Source organism: Danio rerio, chromosome 7 (assembly GCF_052040795.2).
Source record: "Danio rerio strain M-AB ecotype USA chromosome 7, GRCz13ab, whole genome shotgun sequence".
Lineage (NCBI taxonomy): Eukaryota > Metazoa > Chordata > Actinopteri > Cypriniformes > Danionidae > Danio > Danio rerio.
Window position 1 is genome coordinate 36,411,832 of NC_141027.1, and position 26,212 is coordinate 36,438,043.

The 26,212-nt window shown below is 34.2% G+C and overlaps 1 protein-coding gene and 1 long non-coding RNA gene across 5 annotated transcripts in view; both read right to left on the reverse strand.

The window, feature by feature from the left end:
* The window catches only part of fto (FTO alpha-ketoglutarate dependent dioxygenase), a 231,498-nt gene that overhangs the window by 150,868 nt on the left and 54,418 nt on the right, over positions 1-26,212 (reverse strand). For all 4 annotated transcript variants that reach the window (XM_087261515.1, XM_087261514.1, XM_087261513.1 and 1 more), the window contains exons 5-7: positions 24,338-24,417; positions 24,079-24,222; positions 11,900-12,019 (exon numbers count right to left, since the gene is read on the reverse strand). In XM_087261515.1, the coding sequence (XP_087117641.1) occupies positions 11,900-12,019; positions 24,079-24,222; positions 24,338-24,417 (344 nt within the window). The remainder of the gene's footprint in view (positions 1-11,899; positions 12,020-24,078; positions 24,223-24,337; positions 24,418-26,212) is intronic.
* On the reverse strand, positions 22,505-23,677 carry LOC147836042 (uncharacterized). Its single transcript, XR_015495952.1, has 2 exons — positions 23,510-23,677; positions 22,505-23,215 (listed from the first exon to the last, which is right to left on the reverse strand). It is a non-coding gene; the product is annotated as an uncharacterized LOC147836042 (long non-coding RNA).

Sequence of the window (26,212 nt, forward strand, 5' to 3'; positions counted from 1 at the left end):
AGCGTGGCTTAAATCGGTTAAGAGCCCGACATGATAGCCAACCTGGTGACTCTGAGGAATTAAAAAGAAGGGATGGAGTAGAAAGACAGACACTTTAAACACATATATATTTCCTAAATAAGGTCGTCCTCTACCTGACTGGCAGAAAACAGAGCGTTGATCTTGTTTTTTTGCACATCTGTGAATTTAATGAAGCAAATACTGTACGTGTGGTGTCTGTGAGCATATCCCCAGTAGCGATTAATCAGTCATGGTCTGTAATTCTAGATCTTATTCCTCTTCCTTCAGCCGCTTATCTCGCTGATCGAGGAATGAGCTGGAAAAACTGCAGAGTAAATAAATAAATAAACAAAGCACTAAATAAACCAAGAGTGTGAGGAGGGTTTCCCGAGATAAGACAGATCAGGCATTATAAAGCACTTATTGGCTTTCGAAGAAAGATGGAAATTCAACTTGAAAGAGTTCTTTGACTGTCAGAGAGAAAGCATAGGCTCCAACATGGTTACACTCAACACCAGCAGGACAAGACATAATCATGCACATTCAGCAAGGACCCATACAATTGATTAGAAGTTACAAAGATTACAAAGTTTAAAATAATATTAATAAAAATAATAAAAATTAGGCAGCATGGTGGCTCAGTGGGTAGCACAATTGCCTCACAGCAAGAAGGTCGCTGGTTTAAGCCCCGGCTGGGTCAGTTGGCATTTCTGTGTGGCGTTTGCATGTTCTCCCTGTGTTCGCGTGGCTTTCCTCCGGGTGTTCCCTGGGTGCTCCCACAGTCCAAAAACGTGGTATAAGTGAACTGGGTACGCTAAATTTTCCATATTGTATGTGTGTGAATGAGTGTGTATGATGTTTTCTAGTGATGGGTTGCAGCTGGAAGGGAATCTGCTGCGTAAAACATATGCTGGATAAGTTGGCGGTTCATTCCACTGTGGTAACCCCAGAATTATAAAGGGACGAAAAGAAAATGAATGAATGAATGAATAATAATAATAATAATAATAATAAAACTCTATTTTCAATGAAACTATACAAAACTAAAATATTGTGATGTTTCAACCTATATTTGGGTAAAATATGGACAAACCCAACTCAAACCCCAAACTGTAATCCAATGGTTGGGAATTAAATTGCATTTAAACAGAAAAAAAGATCAATATTTTTCCATATAAAATCTCAAATAAATTTTCATGCATTTGTCAAATACTGTATTTTTCAGCTGCTTCTAAACATTCTGTAAAGTTGCATATGTAAAAATAAATATCACGCTTAAAACATTGTTGTTTTAAACATTTGACTCAACTAATCAGGCAACCCTTGAAAATTCTAGTAAAATGGCTAACAGTGATAGAGTCACTATAATAAAGATTCAGTCAGCACTGTTGTTGTAATATAAAGATGGGCTGCATGATAGTGAACAAAATTTACATTGCAATATTAATGTCCTCTGCGATATATATATATATATATATATATATATATATATATATATATATATATATATATATATATATATATATATATATATATATATATATATATATATATATATACTCTGTAAGTTGGGTTTTACACTGTGTAATATATTGCAATATAATTTCACCAGATGACTTAAATAACTTTTTTTTTACAAAGACTTTAGTTCAATGGTCTTAAACTCAACTCCCAAAGGGCCACAGTTCAGTTTAGCTCTAACCTCCAACTCACACCTGCTTAATAGTCTCTAGTAGTCTTAAACATCTTGATTATTTGGATCAGCTGTGTTTGATTAGGGTGAGAGCAAAATTGTGCAGAGCTGCGGCCCTCCAGGAATCCAGTTTGAGACCAATGCTTTAGATTGATTTGGATGATTTTATAGAGAAGTGAAATGAAAATATATTTTATGTAATTTGTTATATACATGTAATAAACAAAATACACTCAAAAATAAACACAATGGAGCAAATATTAAAGTAAAGCAAACAGTGTTTTATGGTTTTCTGGGGAGAATCCAACAGGGGATTCGGTTACAAAAAATGAAGAATCAAATGTAAATTAACAATGCAGAGTCTACATCATTTAAATTGTTCAATAAAATGAATCTTTATTAAATGTTTTTTATGCTCTCTTAAAATGCTTTGAACTCTCTTAAAATGCTTACATAGTCATAGTCCTTAAAAACACATGTAGATTTAATTTTAACTTAAATTTTGCAGAGTCTCCTTAAATCGCAATTCAACATTGCATGTTTTGGAATGTGACTATTGCGGACACACATATTGCGATATTAATGCTCAAACGGTATATTGTTCAGCACTAATCCCCCCTCCACCTTTAGTGTTTTACTGGACTCTCAGCATGTTCTAAAAAATATCCCGAAATGCTCCAACCTAAATGCTCCAACCTAACCACAAAAAGTTTAAATAAATAAATAAAATATCACCACACACAGACCCACTGGTCTCCCAGCCTGCCCAAAGCCAGCAACCTCTCTCTCTCTTTCTCTCCCTCTCTCTTTCTCTCTCTCTCTCTCTCTCTCTCTCTCTTTCTCTCCCTGTAGGTAGAAAACACAAACACACAGCCTGCAAGTGGCATATCAGCGCATGAAATTCTCTAAAGGGGTTTAAGTATTTACCCTCCCCACTATCATGGCCTGCTAAAATTCAGCTTACCCTGTTCAATAAGGACTTCAAAGGGAATCATAAATACCTTTTCCCCGCAAATTCTACTGTACAGTGTTTTTTCTGCTCGCCCCCCTTTTCCTGCTTCTTTTCTTTCCCATTTCCCTCGCGTTCTCCAATAAAAACCATATCTTACTGTGAAATTTATTAGAAGCCTTTTATTTACCCTTTAAAGGTGTAATAAGAGAAATTGGGAGGTAATTTCTGATGTTGTTCAAGCAGGCGAGCTGAAGGATAAACACAGGTGAACAGATCTGTGGTTTCATTCTGATCTGACAAGAGACAACAGCTCAGAGAGAGAGAGAGAGTGCGAGCAAGAGAAAAAAAATTAGACAGGAAAGAAAACAGATTTATTATACAAAACATTATTTCTATGTCTATAATAATAATAATAATAATAATTGTTAATTAATTAATTATTATTATTATTATTATTATTATTATATCATCATAGTTATCATTATTATAAATAAATAAATTTACTGTTTTGTGTAATTATATATTATAAATAAAATGTAAACAGTGAATGTCTGTGAAATATATCTATTAGATATAGTATGTATATAAAAAAAGTAAAACCATTTGAAAAGTGATTTTCTCTGGACTCTTTATATATATATATTCATTCATTTATTCATTTTCTTGTCGGCTTAATCCCTTTATTAATCTGGGGTCGCCACAGCGGAATGAACCACCAACTTATCCAGCAAGTTTTTACGCAGCGGATGCCCTTCCAGCCGCAACCCATCTCTGGGTAGCAGTGCGATATGGCTGTATATCTGGACAGCTGTGAGGCGTGTTGTCTTTGTGTCCTACCAGTGACAATAAACAGCTGTATGCACTGCTACGAGTAGTGATTTCATGTTTATACAACAGTTTGACGGCATAATCGTGTATATAAAAAGAAAATCAAACACGGAGAGTCTAAAAATCTTTTTGTATGAGCAACTTTCTTCCGCCATACATCTGCAGCTGATGTCAGAACAGCAGAAATCGTTGCTAATTCACCACCGTCATTTTAAGAATTAAAATTATTTAATTCTTAAAATTTTAATTGAAATTAAAATTATTATCTAGTCTTTTGCTCACATTTTAAGGTTATAAGGCTGAACGGCATGAAATGCCATCAGATTGGAAACATTTCCCAGTATTTCTCTGTCACAATCGGAATTACAATAATTAACCCTGAAAAAGCCAAAGCAGTGCAATCACTACCAGATTACTGTTGTGTTTGTGATGAGGAAAAACGATAAACACAGGCAGGCATTTCTTCTCTCTTTCTTTTTACTGAACTAGTCTGCAGTAATGAAAACAGGAGACTCATTAGAAAACAGATGGCCAATCAAAAAGTAACACAGGGTTATACAAAGAGCGCCAACATAAAATACATACATTCATAGATATGTGAGTCCCATCTCACAATCAATACACTACAATTACAGTGGTATAAATACAGCACTGCAAAATACAAAAGTGAGAGATCAACTTAGAATGTCACACCTTCAATTGTTTTGATCAGCTGTAGTTTGAAAATACCGCAATCTGTTTTCCTAAGGGTTTATTAAGCGGTCTCTGCTGCTATCTTGTGGAATAACAACATCACCTTTTTTTGGTCTGCATGCAGACTCGCTGTATCTTAGAAATTATAAATATTTAAAATAGGCACTATCCTTATAATTAAACTGCATAGATGTAATCTAAACAAATACATTCTCACTGTAAAAAAGCCTCAAAAGTACATTATGTTGTCCAACAGCTGCAATATTTGTCAAACTGTAGTGAGTTCATTCATCTGCAGTCACTCTATGAGGGCAGAGTAATACAGAAGGGTGAGGAGGCTGCACAAATTCTGATATTGCAGAATATCCCACAGTTATCAACCAATCAGGTTCAAGAACCAGACTGAACTGTTGTATCTATATATTTATTTATTAATTAATATTTTTATAGGATGCTTCACGATATTTGTGCATTTACTGTACATTAAACTAGCCAGTACTGAAACCAAATCTGAAGCTTATTTAATTAAATAACTTAAGATGACAGTTAAAAAATATGTAGATCACATTGATATGTTAGGGAAAAATAGTAAATAAAAGATTTTTTTTAAAAAGACAATCAAGAGAAAATAATATTTATACATGCGTTAAAAAGTTTAAGCTGTAATTTTGTTGTTGTTTATTTTGCAAGACTTTAAATGATTTATCTTTCTACTTCTAAAAATGTTTGGTGACTAAAATATTACTTTTTAAAAATATTTGTTTAATAAATATTTTGTTCAAAAGCACCAAAATAAAAATTAAATATATTCATTTTCAAAACAGGTAAACACATTAATGCTGAGCACTGTATACAGTTTTCATTTTTTTCTATATACATTTGTGTTGAAAATTACAAATGTTTTATGACAGCATTTTAAATTTGGAGGAAGTGCAACCAGTACAGTACAGAATAAAACAAAAATAACATTTTACCCAAACAATAAAACCAACAACCAGAAAACTTGAGAACTTTTTAAGCGGGGTCTTAATTTTTCCATTTCTATGGTTAGATTTTCTTTTATACCAATTTGCTTGTAGAAATGAGTACAAAATGAGCAACACGGCCACACATAAATTTAACAAAAACTGACACGCGCTACACATGAAAACACACAGAGCAGCCCTACTAAAGGCATTCTGGAACATTATTATGATAAAAATGAACGGCAAAGCCATTACATTTATAATGTTTTACAAACTCATCAAATAAGTGAATAGAGATTAATTGCCCTGGTCGACCTTAAAATAATTATCAGAACGAGGCAGCTCTAAACTAGATGAAATTGATACACTTGAATAATTAGATCCTTGGCACTGACCTACCGAAGTCAATAAAGGTTATTAAGGCCAATTGCTGTCTAAACGCATTAGAGACAGAGAGAAGCGCTGTGCACCACATCCAGCATTTTAGCGGCTATACGATAATCCCCTCACTCTCTCTCTCTTTCCACTGGCCTCACACACATATATACACCCCCCTACCCTCAGACACACTAAACCAGATTGGATTCGCTTAACCTTTCAGTGGCTTTGATCAAATGAGCTCACACTGCAATAACATTTACATTGACCCTCAGTCTCACTCTCTCGCTGGGGAGAGAGGTCTTTACCTTCCTGTCTGCCACACACACACGCACGCCAGGTCAATAACGTAATCAGATATCAATGGTGACCCCTGCAGTCATGATTGCTCGCTTTCTCTAGCTAGCTTTCTCTCATTGGACAGAGAGGATGAAATAATGAAACAGTCGCCGAAATCGCACACAGATACAGTACACACACACACACACACACACACACACACACACACACACACACAGAGAGAGACCAACACGAACACTAGTGGAATCAAAACAGAAAAGATGCAGCCATAGTTTCTGTTTAGTCTGCGAATAGATTTTTCAGTAGATGCTATGTGATGATAGTGTACAGTATGTGGCAGACGGATAGAATAGATGTGGTGAAAGAGAGGGAAGAACGATTTTTGATGCAATTTTCTGGTTGACAGAGGTGACAAATTAGACATAAAAAATCAGAATGAACCTATGGAACTATTAAAGTATAGTGTATCAGAAACAGTTAAGAATTATTCAGCCTCAAGTAGTTACAAGTATTTTCATTTTCATTTTCCTGTTAAACACAAATAAAATTAAATTAAATGAAAAAACACACAATAAAACAAAATAAACAACACAAAATAATGAAAAAAATATATATTGCTGTCGCCTCACCGCAAGAAGGTCGCTGGTATTTCTGTGTGGAGTTTGCATGTTCTCGCCGCGTTTGCGTGAGGTTTCCTCCGGGTGCTCCGGTTTCCCCCACATGTCCAGAGACATGCAGTACAGGTGAATTGGGTAAGCTAAAATTGTCCATAGTGAATGTGTGTAAATGAGAGTGTATGGGTGTTTTCCAGTGATGGGTTCCAGCTGGAAGGGCATACGCTGCGTAAAACATATGCAGGATAAGTTAGCGGTTCGTTCTGCTGTGGCGACCCCAGATTAATAAAGGGACTAAGCCGAAAAGAAAATGATAAATATATATATTAAAATAAACATACACAATAAATAAACACAATAAAATAAAATAAACAACACACAAAATAAAATAAACACATAGAAAATAAACATACACAAAAAATTAAATATGTAAACATTAAAATAAAATAAACACACAATAAAACAAAATAAACACATAAAAAATTAACATACACAAAAATCAAATAAACACAAACAATAAAATAAAATAAACACACAATAAAATAAACACACACAATATAAACACATACACAAAATAAAAATAAACACACAATAAAATAACACACAAAATAAACATACACAAAAATAAAATAAAATAAAATAAAATAAAATAAAATAAAATAAAATAAAATAAAATAAAATAAAATAAAATAAAATAAAATAAAATTTAATTTAATTTAATTTAATTTAATTTAATTTAATTTAATTTATTTAACTTAATTTAATTAAAACATGATTTAAAAAAAATAAAGTAAAATAACACATTTTGCAAAATGTTGGAAAATGGTAGCCACAAACTATGGAAGTCAATGGCTACTGTTTTCCAACATTATTCAAAACATCTTTTGTGTTAAACTGAAGAAAGCAATTCATCAATAATTTGGACATCAAAAAAGTGAGTAAATGATGACAGAATTAATAGTTTTGTGTTAACTATCTCTTTAACTGGCCTGTGTCTCAATTTCAGACACAGATTTAAATAAATAAAAATAGACTAACAAAAAAAAGGGTTGGGTGGTATTTAAAATATTTTGCATATAGCCGACTATCTCTCCTCTGCCAGGATAGACAGACTGAGAGAGGAAGAGAAAGAAAGTGTCACTGTTAAAAGCCTAAATAAATGTCAGTGGTGTATGAGGAGTATGATAGCTTCTCTTTAGGGACCCTGCGTTCACCCAGTGTGTGTGTGAGAGAGAGAGAAATTGAGGAGAGGGACCCCAGACCTGATGTTTGATAACATTTACCTCATCTTATCACAGCACATTTAAATAGCTATCATTATTCTTTTCTTCATTCTTTTCTTTTCTCCACCATATTTCCAATGTTGTTTCCATTAAGCGGTTCACATTAATTCATGAGGTACAGGTTGAAGAGAGAGAGAGAGAGAGTGTATGTGAGTAAGAGTGAGAGAGAGAGAGAGAGAGAGAGAGAGAGAGAGAGAGAGAGAGAGAGAGAGAGAGAGAGAGAGAGAGAGAGAGAGAGTTGTTTTATCAGGATGTCATTCAAATGGAGGGGTGAAAATTTGCATCACAACAGCCTGAAGAGCGAGAAAGAGGGAGACGCAAGAAAAGAGAAAGAAGGGAAACGTAAAGAGAGAAACCCCCATGGGAGAGGAGCGGTTTTAATAAACAGCAGGAAAAGGGAGAACACACGAAGAAACACACAAACCGGCCAACCTCGAACCTGCACAGACTGCAAAAAAACAAAAAAACACACACACCAAAAGTGCAGGAAGGCCAACGAGACAATTCCCCACAATCTAGAAAAACACATGTCTCTGTTAAATGCCATGACTGTCGGCTGAAATCATACTTAAACGAATTTAAATCAGCCATGAAAATATCAGATATTAGGGATTCAAATGAGTATTTATTTTATAAAGCGCTTTCACATTCACGAGAGGTTTATTCAAGCTCCAACAATTCTACCAATTCAATATTTGTACAACTAATAAAACGCATAAACGCCTAGATCAGGTTAAACTAAATGCACACTCAATTTGAAATATACATCTATGAATATTTTTTCTGAAAGGTGGGATTTTAAGAATTACCGATGAGGAAATGTAAATAAAAATGTGATTAAAATGCTTTTATTATGCTTAATAAAATAGATTATATAATGAGATACATTAAAAATAAACTTCCTAGATTTTTCTTGTGGTAAAATAATATATATATATATATATATATATATATATATATATATATATATATATATATATATATATATATATATATATATATATATATATATATATATATATATATATATATATATATATATATATATATATATATATATATATATATAATTTTTTATTATTATTATTATATTTATATTTATATAATAGAAATATTTCCCAAATGATGTTTAACAGAGCAAGGTAAAAGTAAGTCTAATAATATTTTGTCTTCTGGAGAAAGTTTTATATCAGCTAGGATAAAAGCAGTTTTGAATTTTTTTAAAAAGATTTTAAGGTCAAAATTATTAGCCCCTTTGAGCTATATATTTGTTGGATAGTCTATAGAACAAACCTCATTATACTATAACTTGCGTAATTACCCTAACCTGCCTTGCCTAATTACCCTAACCTGCCTAGATAACCTAATTAACCTAGTTAAGGCTTAAAAGTGCCCTTTAAGAATACTAGTATCTTGAAAAATATCAAGTCAAATATTATTTACCGTCATCATGGCAAAGATAAAAGAAATCAGTTATTATAGATGAGTTATAAAAACTATTATGTTTAAAAATATGTTGAAGAAATCTTCTCTACATTCAGCAGAAATTGGGGGGGGATTAACAGGGGAATTAATAATTCAGACTTCAACTGTATGGTCTCGGTGCAACTTAATTGTACAATATACAATAAAATACACAATATGCTTTAAAAGCATAGTAAATGTAAGTATAGTGTCTACTTTAAAAACAGTGAACATAAAATGTCCTTATATTTGTGAAATGTTCTGACGGCCTTCTGAATAACATTTGTAAAACAACAACAAAAAAATATAATAATAATAATAAAAATAATACTAATAATAATAGTTGTTGTTATTTATTTTTTGTTATTATTATTATTATTATTATAATACACAAAGTATTACATTGAAAATATTTTAATACAACTTAGCAAAACTTGTTTAAAGGATAATGGGAAATCATACACATTTATATAATTTATACCGATATTGGATTATTGTTGTGCGTGTCCACTTTTGTCACTAATAAATATTTTACCAAAAAAATTACTAAAAAAAAATAATAATAATAAATAAATAAATAAATAAATAAATAAATATATATATATATATATATATATATATATATATATATATATATATATATATATATATATATATATATATATATATATATATATATATATATATATATATACTAAATGCTATACACAGAAACTAAAATATACCCTATTACACAGGTGAATGTCAGCACTATTAAACTGTTTCTGGAAACAGAAGGAAAACTGGTATCTCATCTGAGACTGTCTCACCCCTTCTCTCTCTCTTTCTCTCTCTCTCTCTCTCTCTCTCTCTCTCTCTCTCTCTCTCTCTCTCTCTCTCTCACACACACACAAACACACACACACACAAACACACACACACACACACACACACACACACACACACACACACACACACACACACACACACTCACACACACTCAAGAGGCTGTCTTTAGCCCCAGCAGCACATTAGATGTGATTACTGCTCAAAGAGCGAAACGGGCAGTGAGAAACAGGCAGACTGTGATGATACAACAGTGCCCCCTACTGAAAGACCCTTTAGCACTGAGAACACAAACACAGGCATAGAGACCAAACACGTGTCAAACAGACAGTTCTGATCAGCTGTGATGGCCTAGATGTAAATAACCACTGTGTGTGTCCAGTACTGAAAGCCTGGATGCTGACCTGCTTAAAGAGGTCAAGTGCGGTCAGAAGGTTTATGACGAGAACAACAACTTCTTGTCCCTTCTTGTTTTCTTTTTTAATTGAATTAAAGGCTGCAGAAAATAACTTTGACCAGTAATTATTACAAGCTACAATATTATGTGGTTTAAATAAATCACATTTTATTTCTTAACTGCAGCGATGTGATTAATTTAAGCCATCTATAAATGCACAACGGAAAATATCAAGCTGCACATCTCCCAACCTCAGTGGAAAAAGTCATTTGATAGGTTTATCTACAGTACATACCTCAAGGTTACTTTCCCAGACACCACAAAGACAGCACCTGTGTTATATTCCTTACATTAAGCAACCGCAGCTAAAATATGAGGATGAAAAGTACAACGTGTTAACTAATACAACTGCTAATGGGGGGGGGGTGTCGCTGGGTCGAACCTCGGCTCAGTTGGCCTTTCTGTGTGGAGTTTGTATGTTCTCTCTGTGTTAGTGTGGGTTTCCTCCGGGTGCTCCGGTTTCACCCACAGTCCAAAGACATGCAATACAGGTGAATTGGGTAAGCTAAATTGGCCGCTGTGTATGAGTGTGTGTGCATGTGTTTGTGGATGTTTCCCAGAGATGGGTTGCGGCTGGAAGGGCATCCATTACGTAAAAACTTGCTGGATAAGTTGGCAATTCATTCCGCTGTGGCGACCTCGGATTAATAAAGGGACTAAGCCGACAAGCAAATGAATGAATGAATAATAATGATAATATTAATAATAATAATAATAATAATAATAAAAGTAATTAAAAATAATAATAATAACAATTATAATAATAATAATAATAATAATTGTAATAACAGTAATAATAACTATAATAATAATAATAATAATAATAATAAAAGTAATAAATAATAATAATAATAATAATAATAAAAATAATAATAATAATAATAATAACAATAATAATAAAAATGATAATAACAAAAATAATAATAACAATAATAATAATAATAATAATAATAATAATAATAATAATAATAATAATAATAATAATAATAATAATAATATAACAATAATAATAACAATAATAATATTAATAATAACAATAATAATAATAATAATAATAATAATAATAATAATAATAATAACAGCAATAATAATAATAATATTCCAGATAAGGATTTTCATTTTTTCAATTATATATACATAAAATGATCATAAAAGAAACTACATATTCAAATGTTCTAATCTCTCATGTACATATTTGTCTGCCTCCCTCATTCTTGTCGTCTGGACGGCCACACACAGAACCTGCACACTTGTTTCACATTCACCACATGAACTGCGGATTTAAATAAATGTAAAATGTGTTAAACAGCGCTGAGGTTACAAGTGGTAGCAGAAAGCAGAATCAAATTAGCCAAAACATTTCATAAACAAACACTGCGACTGGCAAGCTGTGTGTCAGACGCTGAACTGAGCGAAAAATCTGGAGGCCTCACTCCAACTCTCTTACCATTCTCTCCATTTCCTTCCAATCTTTCTCCATCTGCTCCATGGGTTTAGTCCACCAGCTGCAGAATCGAGCGTAACGCCGGCCCTGGAACCAGTACTGCCTCAGCCACTCAAACTCCACCTAAAAGAGCAGCACAGGTCAACATGTTAAAGCTGCAGCCTGTCTCCACACCGCTGGAGACATCACAATGAACTGCAAAAAAATATGAACGTTTCCAATTTTTTCCCAATTTTTTTCTGTCTATTGCTAGTTGGACAGACTGGTACTGTTGTTCTGGCAAAAACTCAAACAATACATTTAATTCATGAAGTGTGAAACTCAGTGGTGGCTCAGTGGTTAGCACAGCCACCTGACAGCAAGAAGGTTTCCTGGTTCAAGTCAGTTGGTATTTCTGTGTGAAGTTCTGTGTGTGAACCGGGTGCTCCGGTTCCAACCCCCCAAACCCCACCCCACCCCCAAGTGCAAAGACATGTGTTATATGTAAATTGAATAAACTACATTGAGCGTAGTGTATGAGTTTGTATGGATGTTTTGCAGTACTGGGTTGCGGCTGGAAGGGCATTCGCTCTGAAAAACCTATGCTGGATAAGTTGGCGGTTAATTTCGCTGTGGCGACGCCTGATGAATAAAGGGAATAAGCCAAAGAAAAATAAATGAATGAATGAATGAATAAATCACACATTTAAGCTAAGCTTTTTAATTAGTCTTGATGCACACAGCACATCAGACACCGATATTTGAATGATTCATAAGAGATATGGATTTGTTCTTGAGATAAAGATTATTTCTTGTTTTTTTTTTTTACTGGTTTTACTGCACCCCGCGAGCTTGTATTAGCATAACTAATTTTGCAAAATAAAAAAAAAAATAAAAAAAAAAAAAACAGAAATAGCCATGCATACAGTAACAGAAGCATTTAAAGGGGACCTATTATGCCCCTCTTTACAAAATGTAAAAAAGTCTCTGATGTCGCAAGAGTGTAAGTGGCAAGTTTGATGAGTAATGTCAGATTTCTAAATAATTAGTTGTGAAAATTATGCTTTACAAATTTCAATGTTGATGATGTGGCAATAAGAAGTTATTGTTATAAGGTGATGATGATGATGATAATGATAACACTACTACTGCTACCACTACTACTACTAATAACAATAATAATACTTTATGATAATAAAGTTATCATTTTTTTATCATTTTTATTCATTGATTGATTGGTTAAGACTGAAAAACAATATCATAATTTAGTAAATAAATGATTTGAACTGTTTCTTTAATGCACACTTGTATGTTGCTTTGGATAAATGAAATGAGTAAATGTAAAATGTAAATAATTAATTTAAATATACCACAGAACAGGGTGACATGAGGCTCAGTGGTTAGCACTGTTGCCTCACAGCAAGAAGATCGCTGGTACGAGTTCTGGCTGGGTAAGTTGGCATTTCTGTGAGGAGTTTGCATTTTCTCCCAGTGTTTGCGTGGGTTTTCTCCGGGTGCTATGGTTTCGGCCACAGTCCAAAGACTCATTCTATAGGTGAACTGAATAAACTTATTGGCTGTAGTGTATCTGTGTGAATGAGGGTGTGTGGCTGTTTCCCAGCACTGGGTTGCAGCTGGAAAGGCATCCGCTGTGTAAAACATATGCTCAATAAGTTGATGGTTCATTCCGCTGATGAACAGGGAGACAAAGGGACTAAGACTGAGGAAAATAAAAGAATTAATAGCACAGAACAGTCATTTTACTTTTTTTAGTTTCTATAAAAATATTCTTTTTAAAATTTAGTTTGAACTCCACACAACACTATTTCTATAAAAATAAGCATATTTCAAAAATCTTAACATTTCTAGTTCGCTACAGAAAACATTATTTAATTGAAAAGTCTATAAAAGCACAATACAAATTCGTCTAAATTTTAAAAACTAAATAAAATAAATGACATCATATTTAGACCTCTTATCATAACATTATAAAGACTAAAAATAGAACAGCTATTGACTAATATTACATAAGCTGTTAGAACACAAATCTGGAACCACCATTCCAAACACAAACAGCAGGCTATTTATATTATTGTTATTACCTGAATATAATGACCACTTAAAAAAAAAAAAGTATTTCCCCTTTGTGCACCAGAAGCTTTTGAAAACTAGCCCAGAAAAGTCCAGTCCTTGAACAAGAGGTCAAACCTGAGCAAACAGCTGACATCTACTTTACAATAACAAGAAAAAAAAAAAAAAAAAAAAACAGCAGACAAGTGTGTTTGATAGTCTGTAAAATGTGGTTGTTGGACAAAAATGTTTTGCGCTCCAGTCATTCTTCACAATCCTTTCTCTGGCTTATGTGCACTGTATTATATATCAGCGCTCTGAAACAACAGCAATCCAGACGTCCATCCATTTATCAAACTCTATCCATCCATCAGTGGGCAATTTAGCAGCAGAATAGAGCAGCAGTGGGAACTGAGCTCCAGTCACCTGAGTCACTGAGGAAAGACGTTTGTGTGAGCTGCTGGGAGTGATTTTCACAAACTAAACACCAACGTTAAGGTCATGCTAACAAGGGAACACAGGTAGACACACATACTCCAAGAGGACGATAGATGCAGAACAATCATGCGCACACACATTTGCGCAGAGGTTTGTTTTTAAAAATTGTGGGGACATTCCATAGGTTTACGTTGTGTTTATACTATACAAACTGTATTTTCTATCACCCTCAACCATATTCATAAACCCAAACTTCAAAGCAAACTGCGTACTGTTTAACTTCCTGAAATAAAAACTAATATTGTATGATTTAGAAGCTTTTTGAGAAATTAATTATGTCTTCATATTTCACTAATTTCTTGTAATACTGGTGTCATACTCATGTCATTATACAGATTTGTGCCTTGATATGTCAAAAAAACATATACACACACAGATGCACAGACATTTGTACTACCTACCAAAGCCTTATCCATAATTCCAACAATGCAATGTACTGATAAGTCACCTTCTCCTTGTAATACTCGTGTCATACCCATGCCATAATAAATATTTGTGTCCTAATACTGTATCACAAAAACATGAATGCTCTAAAGAATTAACATATATTTTAGTAAAAGTATTAAAGTTGCAGTCTATAAATAGTTTGTTCCCACAATATTTTCCTTGCCTCAGTCATTTATTCAACAATCACTTTTTCTAAACGTCTATGGATCTCTCTTTATTTTCTTCTTAGGAAAATCTGTAAAATACATTTGTGTTTAATAATATATTTCTTTCTTTCTTTCTCTTCAATGAATTCTGGGACTAGCAAAGTTGGCTGAGTGTTTATTATAAAACCTATAAAAATATATTTTTACTTTCGGACAAATTTGGTGCAGCTATTGTGCTCTTTGTTCACCATTGTGTGCATATTTTGGTGTTTTCTTTATAATTCTATGATATATATATATATTTTTATTTTTTTCATTATAAAAGGTATTGCTGTTTATTTTGGCCGTTAAATGTAAAGTATCATTTGTGTTAAAATAGATATTTTTTAAAAAGTAAAAAAAAAAAAAGTTGTGCACTTTTATTGTCAACCACTATGAGGCACATCAATTAACTCACTTGCATGATTGAAACAGGTTATATATACAGACATTTCAAAGATTGCAAGTATTGTACAAATCTCTACGGCAGGGGTCATCAACCCTGTTCCTGGAGAGCTACCTTCCTGCACATTTCAGTTGCAACCCTGACCAAACACACCTGTTTGTAATTGTCAAGTGCTGCTTTAGGTACTATTAATTGGTTCAGGTGTGTTTGATCAGGGTTGGAACTGAATTCTGCAGGAAGGTAGCTCTCCAGAACCAGGGTTGGTGACCCCTGCTCTACGAGCAACCATCAGCCTGTCCAATACTGTTCACTAAGATTGATTATTAATTTATTTCACCCATTCATTCATTTTCCTTCGGCTTAGTTTCTTATTTACCAGGGGCTGCCACAGCAAAATGAACTACCATCTATTCCAACATATGTTTTATGCAGCGGATGCACTTCCACCCAGTACTGGGAAACACCCATGCATTCTCTCTTAATCATACACACGGCAATTTTTTGTGTTAACCAATTCACCTATAGCACATGTCTTTGGACTGTGGGGGAAATCAGAGCACCAGGAGGAAACTCACACCAACATGAGGAGAACATGCAAACTCCACACTCTAATGCCAACTACCCCAGCTGGGACCCCTACTCTTTTTCGAAGGACATCCTGGGATTTTTAATGACCACAGAGAGTCAGGGTCACGGTTTATCGCTTTATCCAAAATACGGCACTCATTAAGCAGTATAGAGTCGCCTTCGCTATACTGGGGCGTTAGGACCCACACAGACCGCAGGTTGAGCACCCCCTGCTGGCCTCACTAACACTAAACCAGCAATCTTCTTGCTGTGAGATGATAGTGCTAACCAACGAGCCACCATGCTGCACATATGAATTAATTTATTACATTTCAAATCACCAATAAAATCTAGTAAACATCTAGTAAAGAGTTTTGATGCTTAATTCTATGTGCAGTCATAATGTTTGTCATAAGGCAGTATGTTCATTGCAAATCCATTAGAGACAGTACTGGAAACCATTTATGCTCATCAAATTAATTCATTTAGAGCAAAAAGATCATTCGATCTAAAGAAATACAATGTAAGTTGACAAAAAAAAGACAGATGCATGGTATGCACAACTACCAACTGTGTGAGAACAAAAGAAATATAACAAGTAGTGAGTGACACTACTGTAGTGTAACAAACAAAATTAGTCTGGGAAAGGATTTATTAATAAAGTAATAATTCTACATTCGAAAGTACTTAATATTAACAGACCTTACATCAAATCTTTGAGTAATGAGCCCTGGTAAATCACACACATACATAAACACGGGCTGATTTGTGCTCAACATCTTTGCGTCTTTGTGCGACGCTGATCATAACAGTGTCATCACGATAGGAAGGGGATGATGACATCTGCATTTCCTGTTTTCCTGTTTGTTGTTTCGTTTCCTTTGTGTACGTCTGCTGCAACGCAACACCCAAGAGAGACGTAAAGATTTATCACACACGCGGAAAACATCACACCTACACACACACTTCTCTTTCCCCTTCTTCCCGGCTTGCTTCTTTTCCTATTTTACTTCATTGCTTTCATTCTTCATCCCATCAATCTCTCACTTTCCTTCTCTACAGGGAGCAACAGAATCCACTACAGGCTCTCAGCCTTTCTCCTCTGGGAATCTCTCCATCTTTGACTCTTTTGAAGTGATGAGTTAACCCTCCTAAGGATGCTTAATGTAGCCACGTGCACGTGTGTGTATCTGTGTCTGCCCCACATGTAAATGTAAGCACCTCACATTTACCCACCCACAAGCGTTGAACAAAAGCACTGCTCCAAAATGCATTCTCCAAACAACAGGCCCCAGTGAGGCTTAGCTTAGAGTTACAACTACACAACTGACACGCTAACACAACAACCAAAACATGTCTATTGTCACTACTCCAGAAAATACACAACATTTGAACATTTGAAGCTTTTAATCATCTTTTTAAATATCGATCTATATGTTGTTTTCTTACAATTGCTCAGTAAACATGCCAATGATACTGAATAACTTCTTTGGAGAAAATATTATTTTGTTTAGTATTATGTTTATGGAAATTGTGTTCAGATATGGAATAAAGGTTTGTTCAAGTTATGTGAGGGAATGATGATGATGTTAAAATCGTTCTGAATGAAAAGCAACAGCAGTGTTCAGAACACTACCTGTAAAGATGTAGAAATTATATTGTCATATATAACAATTTTTCTTAGCTAGCTAATGTACAGATGCATTGTGTAATGTCTCTGCTTGACGTTAAGCCCTCGTTTAATTATTTAAAGATAAAGACTATTTTGGAAACAATTGGTTTTACCATAGGAATTAAGGATTTACAAAAATACATTGAAGTTATGCAAGGCAGGCAAATTAAAGTAAATTAAAGCGTTACTTTCAGCGTCTTTGTGTTGCCTCCTTTGAAAACGCTGGAGAAAATGATTTGTATTGTGTTTATTATGCTATTACTCTGACTGTAAAGGCAAAAGACACTTGATTAGACTCATAGGTATTTACATTAGATGTCACCTACACTATTGTTGTCTATTGGAAGCAATGCATCAATAGAGCCGCCATTGTAGTACAGGGTATCGCTCCTTTGAAATGAATGCAGGACCAAGCAGCAGTGGAGGACTGGCCATACAGAGCCTTAGAGATGTACACATATGTACATATATCTATGATCAGGAGTTTTCCCAGAGGTCAGTATTCAAATATCTTTTTAAATTACGAAAATTATAATTTTACGTCACTGTTCTATATTGATGGATAAGTGACCGAATGGGCATTGCTGACAAAAAGCGAGTGTTTGTGTGTATGGAAATGTATTATCCTCCCTAGCTGTTAAATTTGATCTAATCCGTGTCCTGAAACACACCCCCTCTCCTGCTTACACTTCTTCTTCTAACGGAGGGAGTGATTAGTTTGAGAATTAATCTCCGTCATGAACAACTTGTTCACCTAGCCAACAATAATACAAGTTTCTGGCACCGCAGCATCAATGCAACAAATACTTGTTTAGCACAAAAGTTTGTAACATACAAAAACGTAAAAAAAAATGAAATCTTACCTATGAAATGTTCTGCCTTTGTGCTTTGTTTTCTTTGTTTGCTCGTTACTACACCCGTACACAGAGCTAAAGTCCAGCTCCTTTAAATTGGCTTTAGTCTTGACGAGTGCGGTTGAATGACATTTGCTCTAGGAGCACATTCATTGTTCAGATGTGCTTATAGATCACTGAGGACACCTATTGGTTTTAACGGAATAACGCACAAACAAAAAGCAAACTTAAAAATAAATCTTTGTCGTTACTCAGTGTACATGCAAAAATATTGTTATATTTATATTTATTGTTAGGGTGCTTTGTGTGAACAGGCCTTTATAGCCAACAATAAACCTTAATAAACAAGCAATTTCTTCTCATAAAAAAATTAAAACAGTTGCGCAGCATAAATTTGTTTCATTTTCTCCACAATTTTTTCAGAATACAGTGATTTTTTTACTTTCACTTTCGAACATCATAAGTAGTGATGTCGATTTAGATTTTTTTGTTATTGCTTTAGAAATAAGTGTATTTCCCAATCAATATCAATTTTAGAATAAAAAAGAGCTGTTTTTTTAATGCAAATATAACTTAACTTATTACTGTGATTCAAAGCACAACTTCATTCCTTCAGACTTCATTGTCACAATTTATCATTCTAATAAACTGATTGTCTGCTACAGTATATTAAGATTATCATAATTAATCACTAATGCTTCTTATTATTATTAAAGCTAAATAAACATTTTATTTTCTCTGCTTGAGTTTTTTGTGGAAAACAATTTATTTTACTATTCAGCATTATATGATAAAATATTATAAAGTATATGATATATATTATAAAATAATATATTGAGAAAGATAAAAACATTTATATTAGATGCAACTTCATATATTAAATATATACGCAGTAAATATTTCTAGCAAATATGATCATGTATTTATGGTGAGGCATATAACAAAACAGAAAAGCCAGGTACAAATATAAACAATCTCTAAAACAGTAAGGACGAAACAAAATCTCACACACTAAGGGGTATATGTTCAACCCCTTGGTACCATGGTTTGGTATTAACAATAGAATGTAGTTTGTAAGTGTATTTTATTTTTAAATCTCACACTGAAATCCATGAACAGGTCCTTTATCTGCTGTGCCGTTAAACCGCACAGCTGACGCTCTCATTCTGCTTCATAAATACCTGTGTTGGCTATCAGTTATAAGCATTGAAACTGGCTTGAACAGGATCATCTTTAGTTGGACTGAGATCAGACACCCAGGGTTCACTTTCACATATGGCCATCTTCAAAGAAATGCTACACTTTGTGTTGGTTCAAACCTACAATCGCTTCAGACCAGTACCGACCGCTGACAGTCTCACTACGGATGCCGGAGGCTACAAATGCTAGCAGCCGCTTTTGTGTCTGTCGTCCCCCCGCACACTGATTGTCTGTCTGTCCTTCTGTGTTGAAAAACCCACACAGCGCCGCAAGCTTTGAGCCAACATGGAGGCCAGTTTCCCGCAGAGCCTGCTTGCAACAGGCACAGACCTGGAAACTATGCGACTGGCATTTAGAGCCAAGCCGTCTGCTGCTGTGAGGTACTGAGACTAAATGCCACCTGCATATGCTGGAGGCAGAATGAGAGAGAGAGAAAGACAGAAACAAAAGGCTTTCAGTGACAGGTGGACAGTCTGTCAGTCTATGTTTCCAGCTGAACGTGGTAGTAACTACTGTAGTGGTCAGGTGTTTATCATGTAGGCCCACAGTTCCTAGCATAAATGAGTAGACCCCTTACAGATCTCTCTTTTAAATTAAAACTGTCAACGGGATGCTATACAAGAATATTTTTGTGCATATACATGAGAAAGCCAAAACTGGAACTAACTTACGATATCATAGTTTAAACTTTAGTTCATGAGTAATGTAGTTGTGAACACAAACAGCATCTCTGAATGCAAGAAGCTCAAAGTTCAATGCAAAGGGAGACATTGGCTGTGTCCGAAACCGCCTACTACTTGGTAGGTACTGCATTTGAATTTAAATGTACTGCTCAGCCGTTAGAAAAGTATGTTCTATACAGTATAAATGTGAAAAGTATAAATGGAATTCAGATGTACTACATTCGCCATTTTGTCATGGTCACGTGACCTACCTGCGTCAGTCGCATCGCTTCACTTCTATTCATTAATTCTTGCACGGGGCATTATGGGATAGCGCAGCGTGCGCACTCCAGATTCTTGCCTAAAGTAGTAAGTCATCCGGGTACTTTTCGCATACTGATTTTCAAATTCTATGAATTCGGACATACTACTCGGCTCGCATATTGATTTTAGCGTACTATATAGTATGGAAGTATGCGGTTTTGGATGCAGCCATTGGCTTTTACAGAGTTACCTTAGCAAAGTCTACAGCAAACGAAGTTTGGGGACTAAAAAAAAATACATCTGGGTTAGTGAGATCACAAACTTCCAAAGGACAAGACACAAAAAGAGAAGTGCTTGCAGTTTAATTTTAATTATGTTCCAGAGAATTTTAAAAATATATAACTAGCATTTGACAAAGGACAGCTTACATAATCTCTCCCAGTTCAGTACTGGATTTGGCTAAAAACTCTTCAAAGAAGGAGCAGCTCCAACCGCTGCAAACACCTACAATCTTCACCAGCGCTGCAGGGTCTCTCTATGTGGTCGCTTTAAGTGTTCTACATCTTAAATAACTCGTAAAAGATATGTGAATGTTTCATATTACTTACACATGCTTATTCCGAATATATAAGACACTTGTCAAAATTTAGTTTAGAGAGCAAGCGTTCAGCTGTGTCCTCTTCATATTATGTCTAATTCAGGCTCACATTGACATGGATGCACTAACTGGCTTTCGGACAAACTGGGAAAAAAATATTTGTTGTTTTCATATTAGCATAGCAGCTGTAAATAATCAGAATAATGTATATGAAAAAATATTGTGATTTTCTGCAAATGAAGCATGAGCACACATTGCTTAGCATCTTTTAAACATAACCAAGCCTTAAAAATACACTCTGGACCACTCATTTAAGATCACGGTGCACCCCAATGAATATATTATGAAAAAATAATTTTAAAATAACTTATTAATAAAATGGGAAAATTGAAATGTGCTTTAAATATTGTATTTAATTTTTGCAATACCTCATTTGAATTTAAATGCATTATTTCTCTATTCCAAAAGATGCTAGGTGACCAAACTAATATTTTATTAAACATAACTGTTTAATAAAATATTTTGTTTTATTGTACCAATATACATTGTCGATACACGCTGAAAAAAAGGATAAAAACATTCTTATTGACATACTGCTGTAGCCTATCCCCTATAGATGAAATGGGTAAAGGTTTCTAGACATCTCTAAAACATCACTATTAAGACTAGCAATCAATTTCAGCAGTGCACTCTCGAGTCTAGCACTGCTGTGACTCAATCAATAGAGGCCTGTTTGTGCTGTTTGCTTGGTAAACCCACATATGCACATCTGGTCAAACAAATAAGCCTTATATGTGGGTCAAAGATGAAAAGAAGTTTTAAAGCATCAAGACAATAAATGTGTAATGCAGCTTTAAATACTGTTCATATGTTAGAATATGTCTTTTGATTTTTCACTATCGCCAACATATCATTCCCACATCACAGCCCCAAAATTTTATACAGCTGTAGTCTGAAATCTTTAAATTTTGCAATCATCTTTCTATCTACTTTGATTTACCCATTTGTCTCCAAGCACTTTTCAGTTACATAAAATACAATATAATTAAGCAAGAGAAATTTTTTTACATATTTCAATAAATACAGGTTAGAATAAGCATGTTGTTTCATTTTTTACATTATTATATATTGTTATGCTGAATGATAATGGGACATTAGTTCACCCATATATTGACATTATTCTGTTCAGTTAAATGCAATGGGTGGGTTTCTATGAATGTGCCTTTATTAAGTGAATTTTCAGAAATTGCATGCTTAATAACAATAATATACAAATTTAAAATATTATTTCCAAAATCCAAATCAAGTTTGCAATTTGCCAAAATGTCATAGGAAATGCATTTAAACTAAATAAACAAAAAACATAGCTATAGATACTTTAAGCAAAATATATATAGATCGTTCTTAAGCAAAACCGTTCTGTTCTGGTTAAAAAATGTACACAAAAACAAAATGTGCATAAATCCAAACTATTAATGCAAAACTTGGATGCACAAGCAATTTAGACAGGACACGAAATACTATAATTACATGGATTCAGAAGACATGGAATCACGAGTTTGGCTGTCACATCATGCCACAATTGATGATAACTGTGAAATATAAACAAAAAAAAAGAGATATTCTTTATAATGCACCTTTATAAATAAAATAAACATCAGTAACTAGTAAACATTCCAACATAATGCAGTACTATAGGTGGCATAGATATTATGCAACAAAATAAAATTAAGGAAAAGATGAAGACAAAGAAAACAATGAAGATGTTTCATTGTAAGGCTACTACTATTGAAGAAAAAAATTAAAGAAATATGTCAATTTTGGCAACAATAACAGTTTGAGTTTGTGTCTATGTGAAGTTTCAGTATCCTTGGGTCTACTCTCAATGTAAACAAAAGTTCATCTTGGACAATGTACCTGTTGAAAAAAAGTCTGTCATACAGGTTTGAAACAAGATGTGAGAGAGCAAACCAAAGCAGAAGCAACTCATCTATGCTACATATGTTCTAGCTATCTCTAGTAGCTACAATAACCGTCTAAATCCACAGCAAGGCAAGTTGAAGAATTTTAAAAAGACCCTGCAGGCCCAAACCCTTGGGCGTGAGAGAAATAGAGAAACAAAAACAGAGGAAATCATCTCTTTTCCAACAACCTCTTCTTCTGACCCTCCATATAGCAACACCAGCCCTAAACGCACAGGTAAACATTCACCTTTATCAGCATCAATAGACTAACACAGTCTATTACTCCAACACACAGCAGATCCTCTGCAGATCCCACCATCAGGGGCTGCTTATACCGCATTCTCTACGCAGTCCAGCACACCAAACAAGAGCTGGATGCTGAGCTCTGCTAGAACAGCATGCTGGGATAAAAAACCTGTATCAATAATAAATAACATAATAATACATCATTTAAGAACACACACAGGCCCTGGTGGGCAGTTTCAACAAAATAGCCTCAATCAGGTCAGAGTGTTGAGGTCGGTAACCTCCGGGGAGGCTGGAGCCCCAGGCTTTGGTGTATATATATTTATATAATTCGAAGGGGTTTTTAAGGTGCCGAGTGGTAATCCAGGTGAGTTGGGGGTTCAACGGAGACCTACGCAAGGCCACACTGATGGTCTGGCCCACTGGAACGGCTATTGTTTGAGCTTTGAAAAATTAATGGCAAAGTACAACCTTTAAAAAACCTCTGAGCAACCTCATCTGTTACGGCCCGAGACGTGCGCTTGGGATTTGGTTTTCCATTGCTGCAAACACTCGTGTTCTCATACACACCTCGTTGTGGATATCCTCAATGCGTTGGAGGATGGAGGGCAGGAGGGAAATCAGGCTCTTGGCGTTCTTCTCGGGGTCGCTGTGTAAATTCTCCAAGGCCTCAGAGCAACGTTTCTGTATGTAGTCCAGTGTACCCGTACAACACTGAAGAAACATGACTGATATTAGTGTGGGGTGTTTAAGTGTAAGGCAAAAATAGAGAGATTTTGGTTAAGAACTTTGTAGAAGTTGGAGGTAGAACTGAAGCGATGACACTCACCTGTGCGACTCTGTGAGTTGAGCTGAATCTAGCTGTGTCACCAGCCAGTACACAGTGCTGATGTGTCCGGTTCAGATCATCTGTGCATACAATGCAACAGCCACATACACACACACACACAATGATTAGAAACAAAAACATTAAGAACAACAACATTCTGCCATCACTTTTTTCACCCTCATGTTGTGCATTTATCATTGGATGACACATTAAGACAGTTTAGGCAAATGAAAAAAAAGGTTTGACTCAAAGGTTTGAAACATGTAAAGGCTGAGTAAATAGTGACAGAATTGTGATTTTTGGGAGAACTATCCCTTTAATTCTTGTGGAATGGTACATTATGGTAGAGACATACAAGAATGAAACCTCAAGCCAATTTGTGCATCAGTAACTACATTTAATCGTTGTAAGCATTGTTCACAGATCACATAAAACAAACCTAAATTATATTCATCTAAAGACATTTCTTTTCTGAAGATAAACACAGTTCTTATGGTTTTAGGAAGACATATTCGTATGTAAATGATCACAAATTTGTTTTAATATTATTAATTTATTCATTTTGTTTTTGGCTTAGTCCCTTTATTAATTTGGGGTCGCCACAGCGGAATGAACCACCAACTTATTCAGCACGTTTTTACACAGCGGATGCCCTTCCAGCTGTAACACATCACTGGGAAACATCTATTCACACCCATTCACGCACATACACTACAGACAATTTAGCCTGCCCAATTCACCTGTTGTTTTAATATTAATATAGGATAAACTAACTCTTAAGGTCTTTAAAACATTTAAGCAAAAAAATAATAATAATATAAGAGAGAACTTCTATTCAAAATCAAAACAAACTGAAGTCTGGTTCATTAAGTTTCAGAGTTTGCAACAGCAAGACCTTTTGTTATCCTTTTAGATTTTGAAAAGAAACGTGCCCAGCACATAAAGTTATAGACAAAAGTATTAGCATTCCAGTCAAATTCAATTATTTAAAAATAATGCTGTTTAACAGGGAGAACATATTTTCAGCTTTATGAGTTAATCTATCATAACTAATTTCTTTAGTTTATATTTTACTAGTTATTTTTCAAGAGTCTGGTATTCAGCTTAAAGTGCACATAGGGGCAATGAGGAGGACAAATGGGTTAATAACATCAATCAATCCAAGACAAAAATACTTTTAATATTATCTTTTAAATTCATATTTTAATAGGAAGCCATACAATATTATGTGTGCATAAATATTAGATTAGTTAGTACTGAAGCCAAATGTGGACAAAATAACTTATGTTAACGGTCCAAAAAGTAGTACACCCAAATTTATATGTTATAGAAAAATATTAAATACAATAAAGAAAAAAAAAGAGGAAAAATCAAGAGAAGCAAAAACAATTGTTGAAATTTTGTAGTTTGTAATTTATTTATTAATTTATTTTTGCAATATTTTGCTTGAATTTAATTATAATATCTATAATTTTTAAAAAAAGTTTTGTTGACTAAAATGTTATTTTAATAAATCTATCTGTTCAATAAATCTGTTATGTTTGAATGAACCAAAATACATAGCGTATAATCACTGAGAAATTGATACAAGTATTAATTTTCAAAATGGGGAGTATTCTATTATGCTGAGCACTTTACACTGAATAATGGCCTTGCTCTGTTGAGTTGGAGGGAAAAAAAAATTAAAAGACAATTTATATTTCACATGCAGTAGGGCTAATGTTTTTGTCTTCAACTATATTGAAATGTTAATGTAAACACAACTTGGAGCAGTGTACATGGCTGTTCAGATATTTTGATACATGTTCAATAGCAAATATACCAGGATAGTGCACTCATATTGCTGTGAACAGGGGAAAGTGCAATGTGCAATAT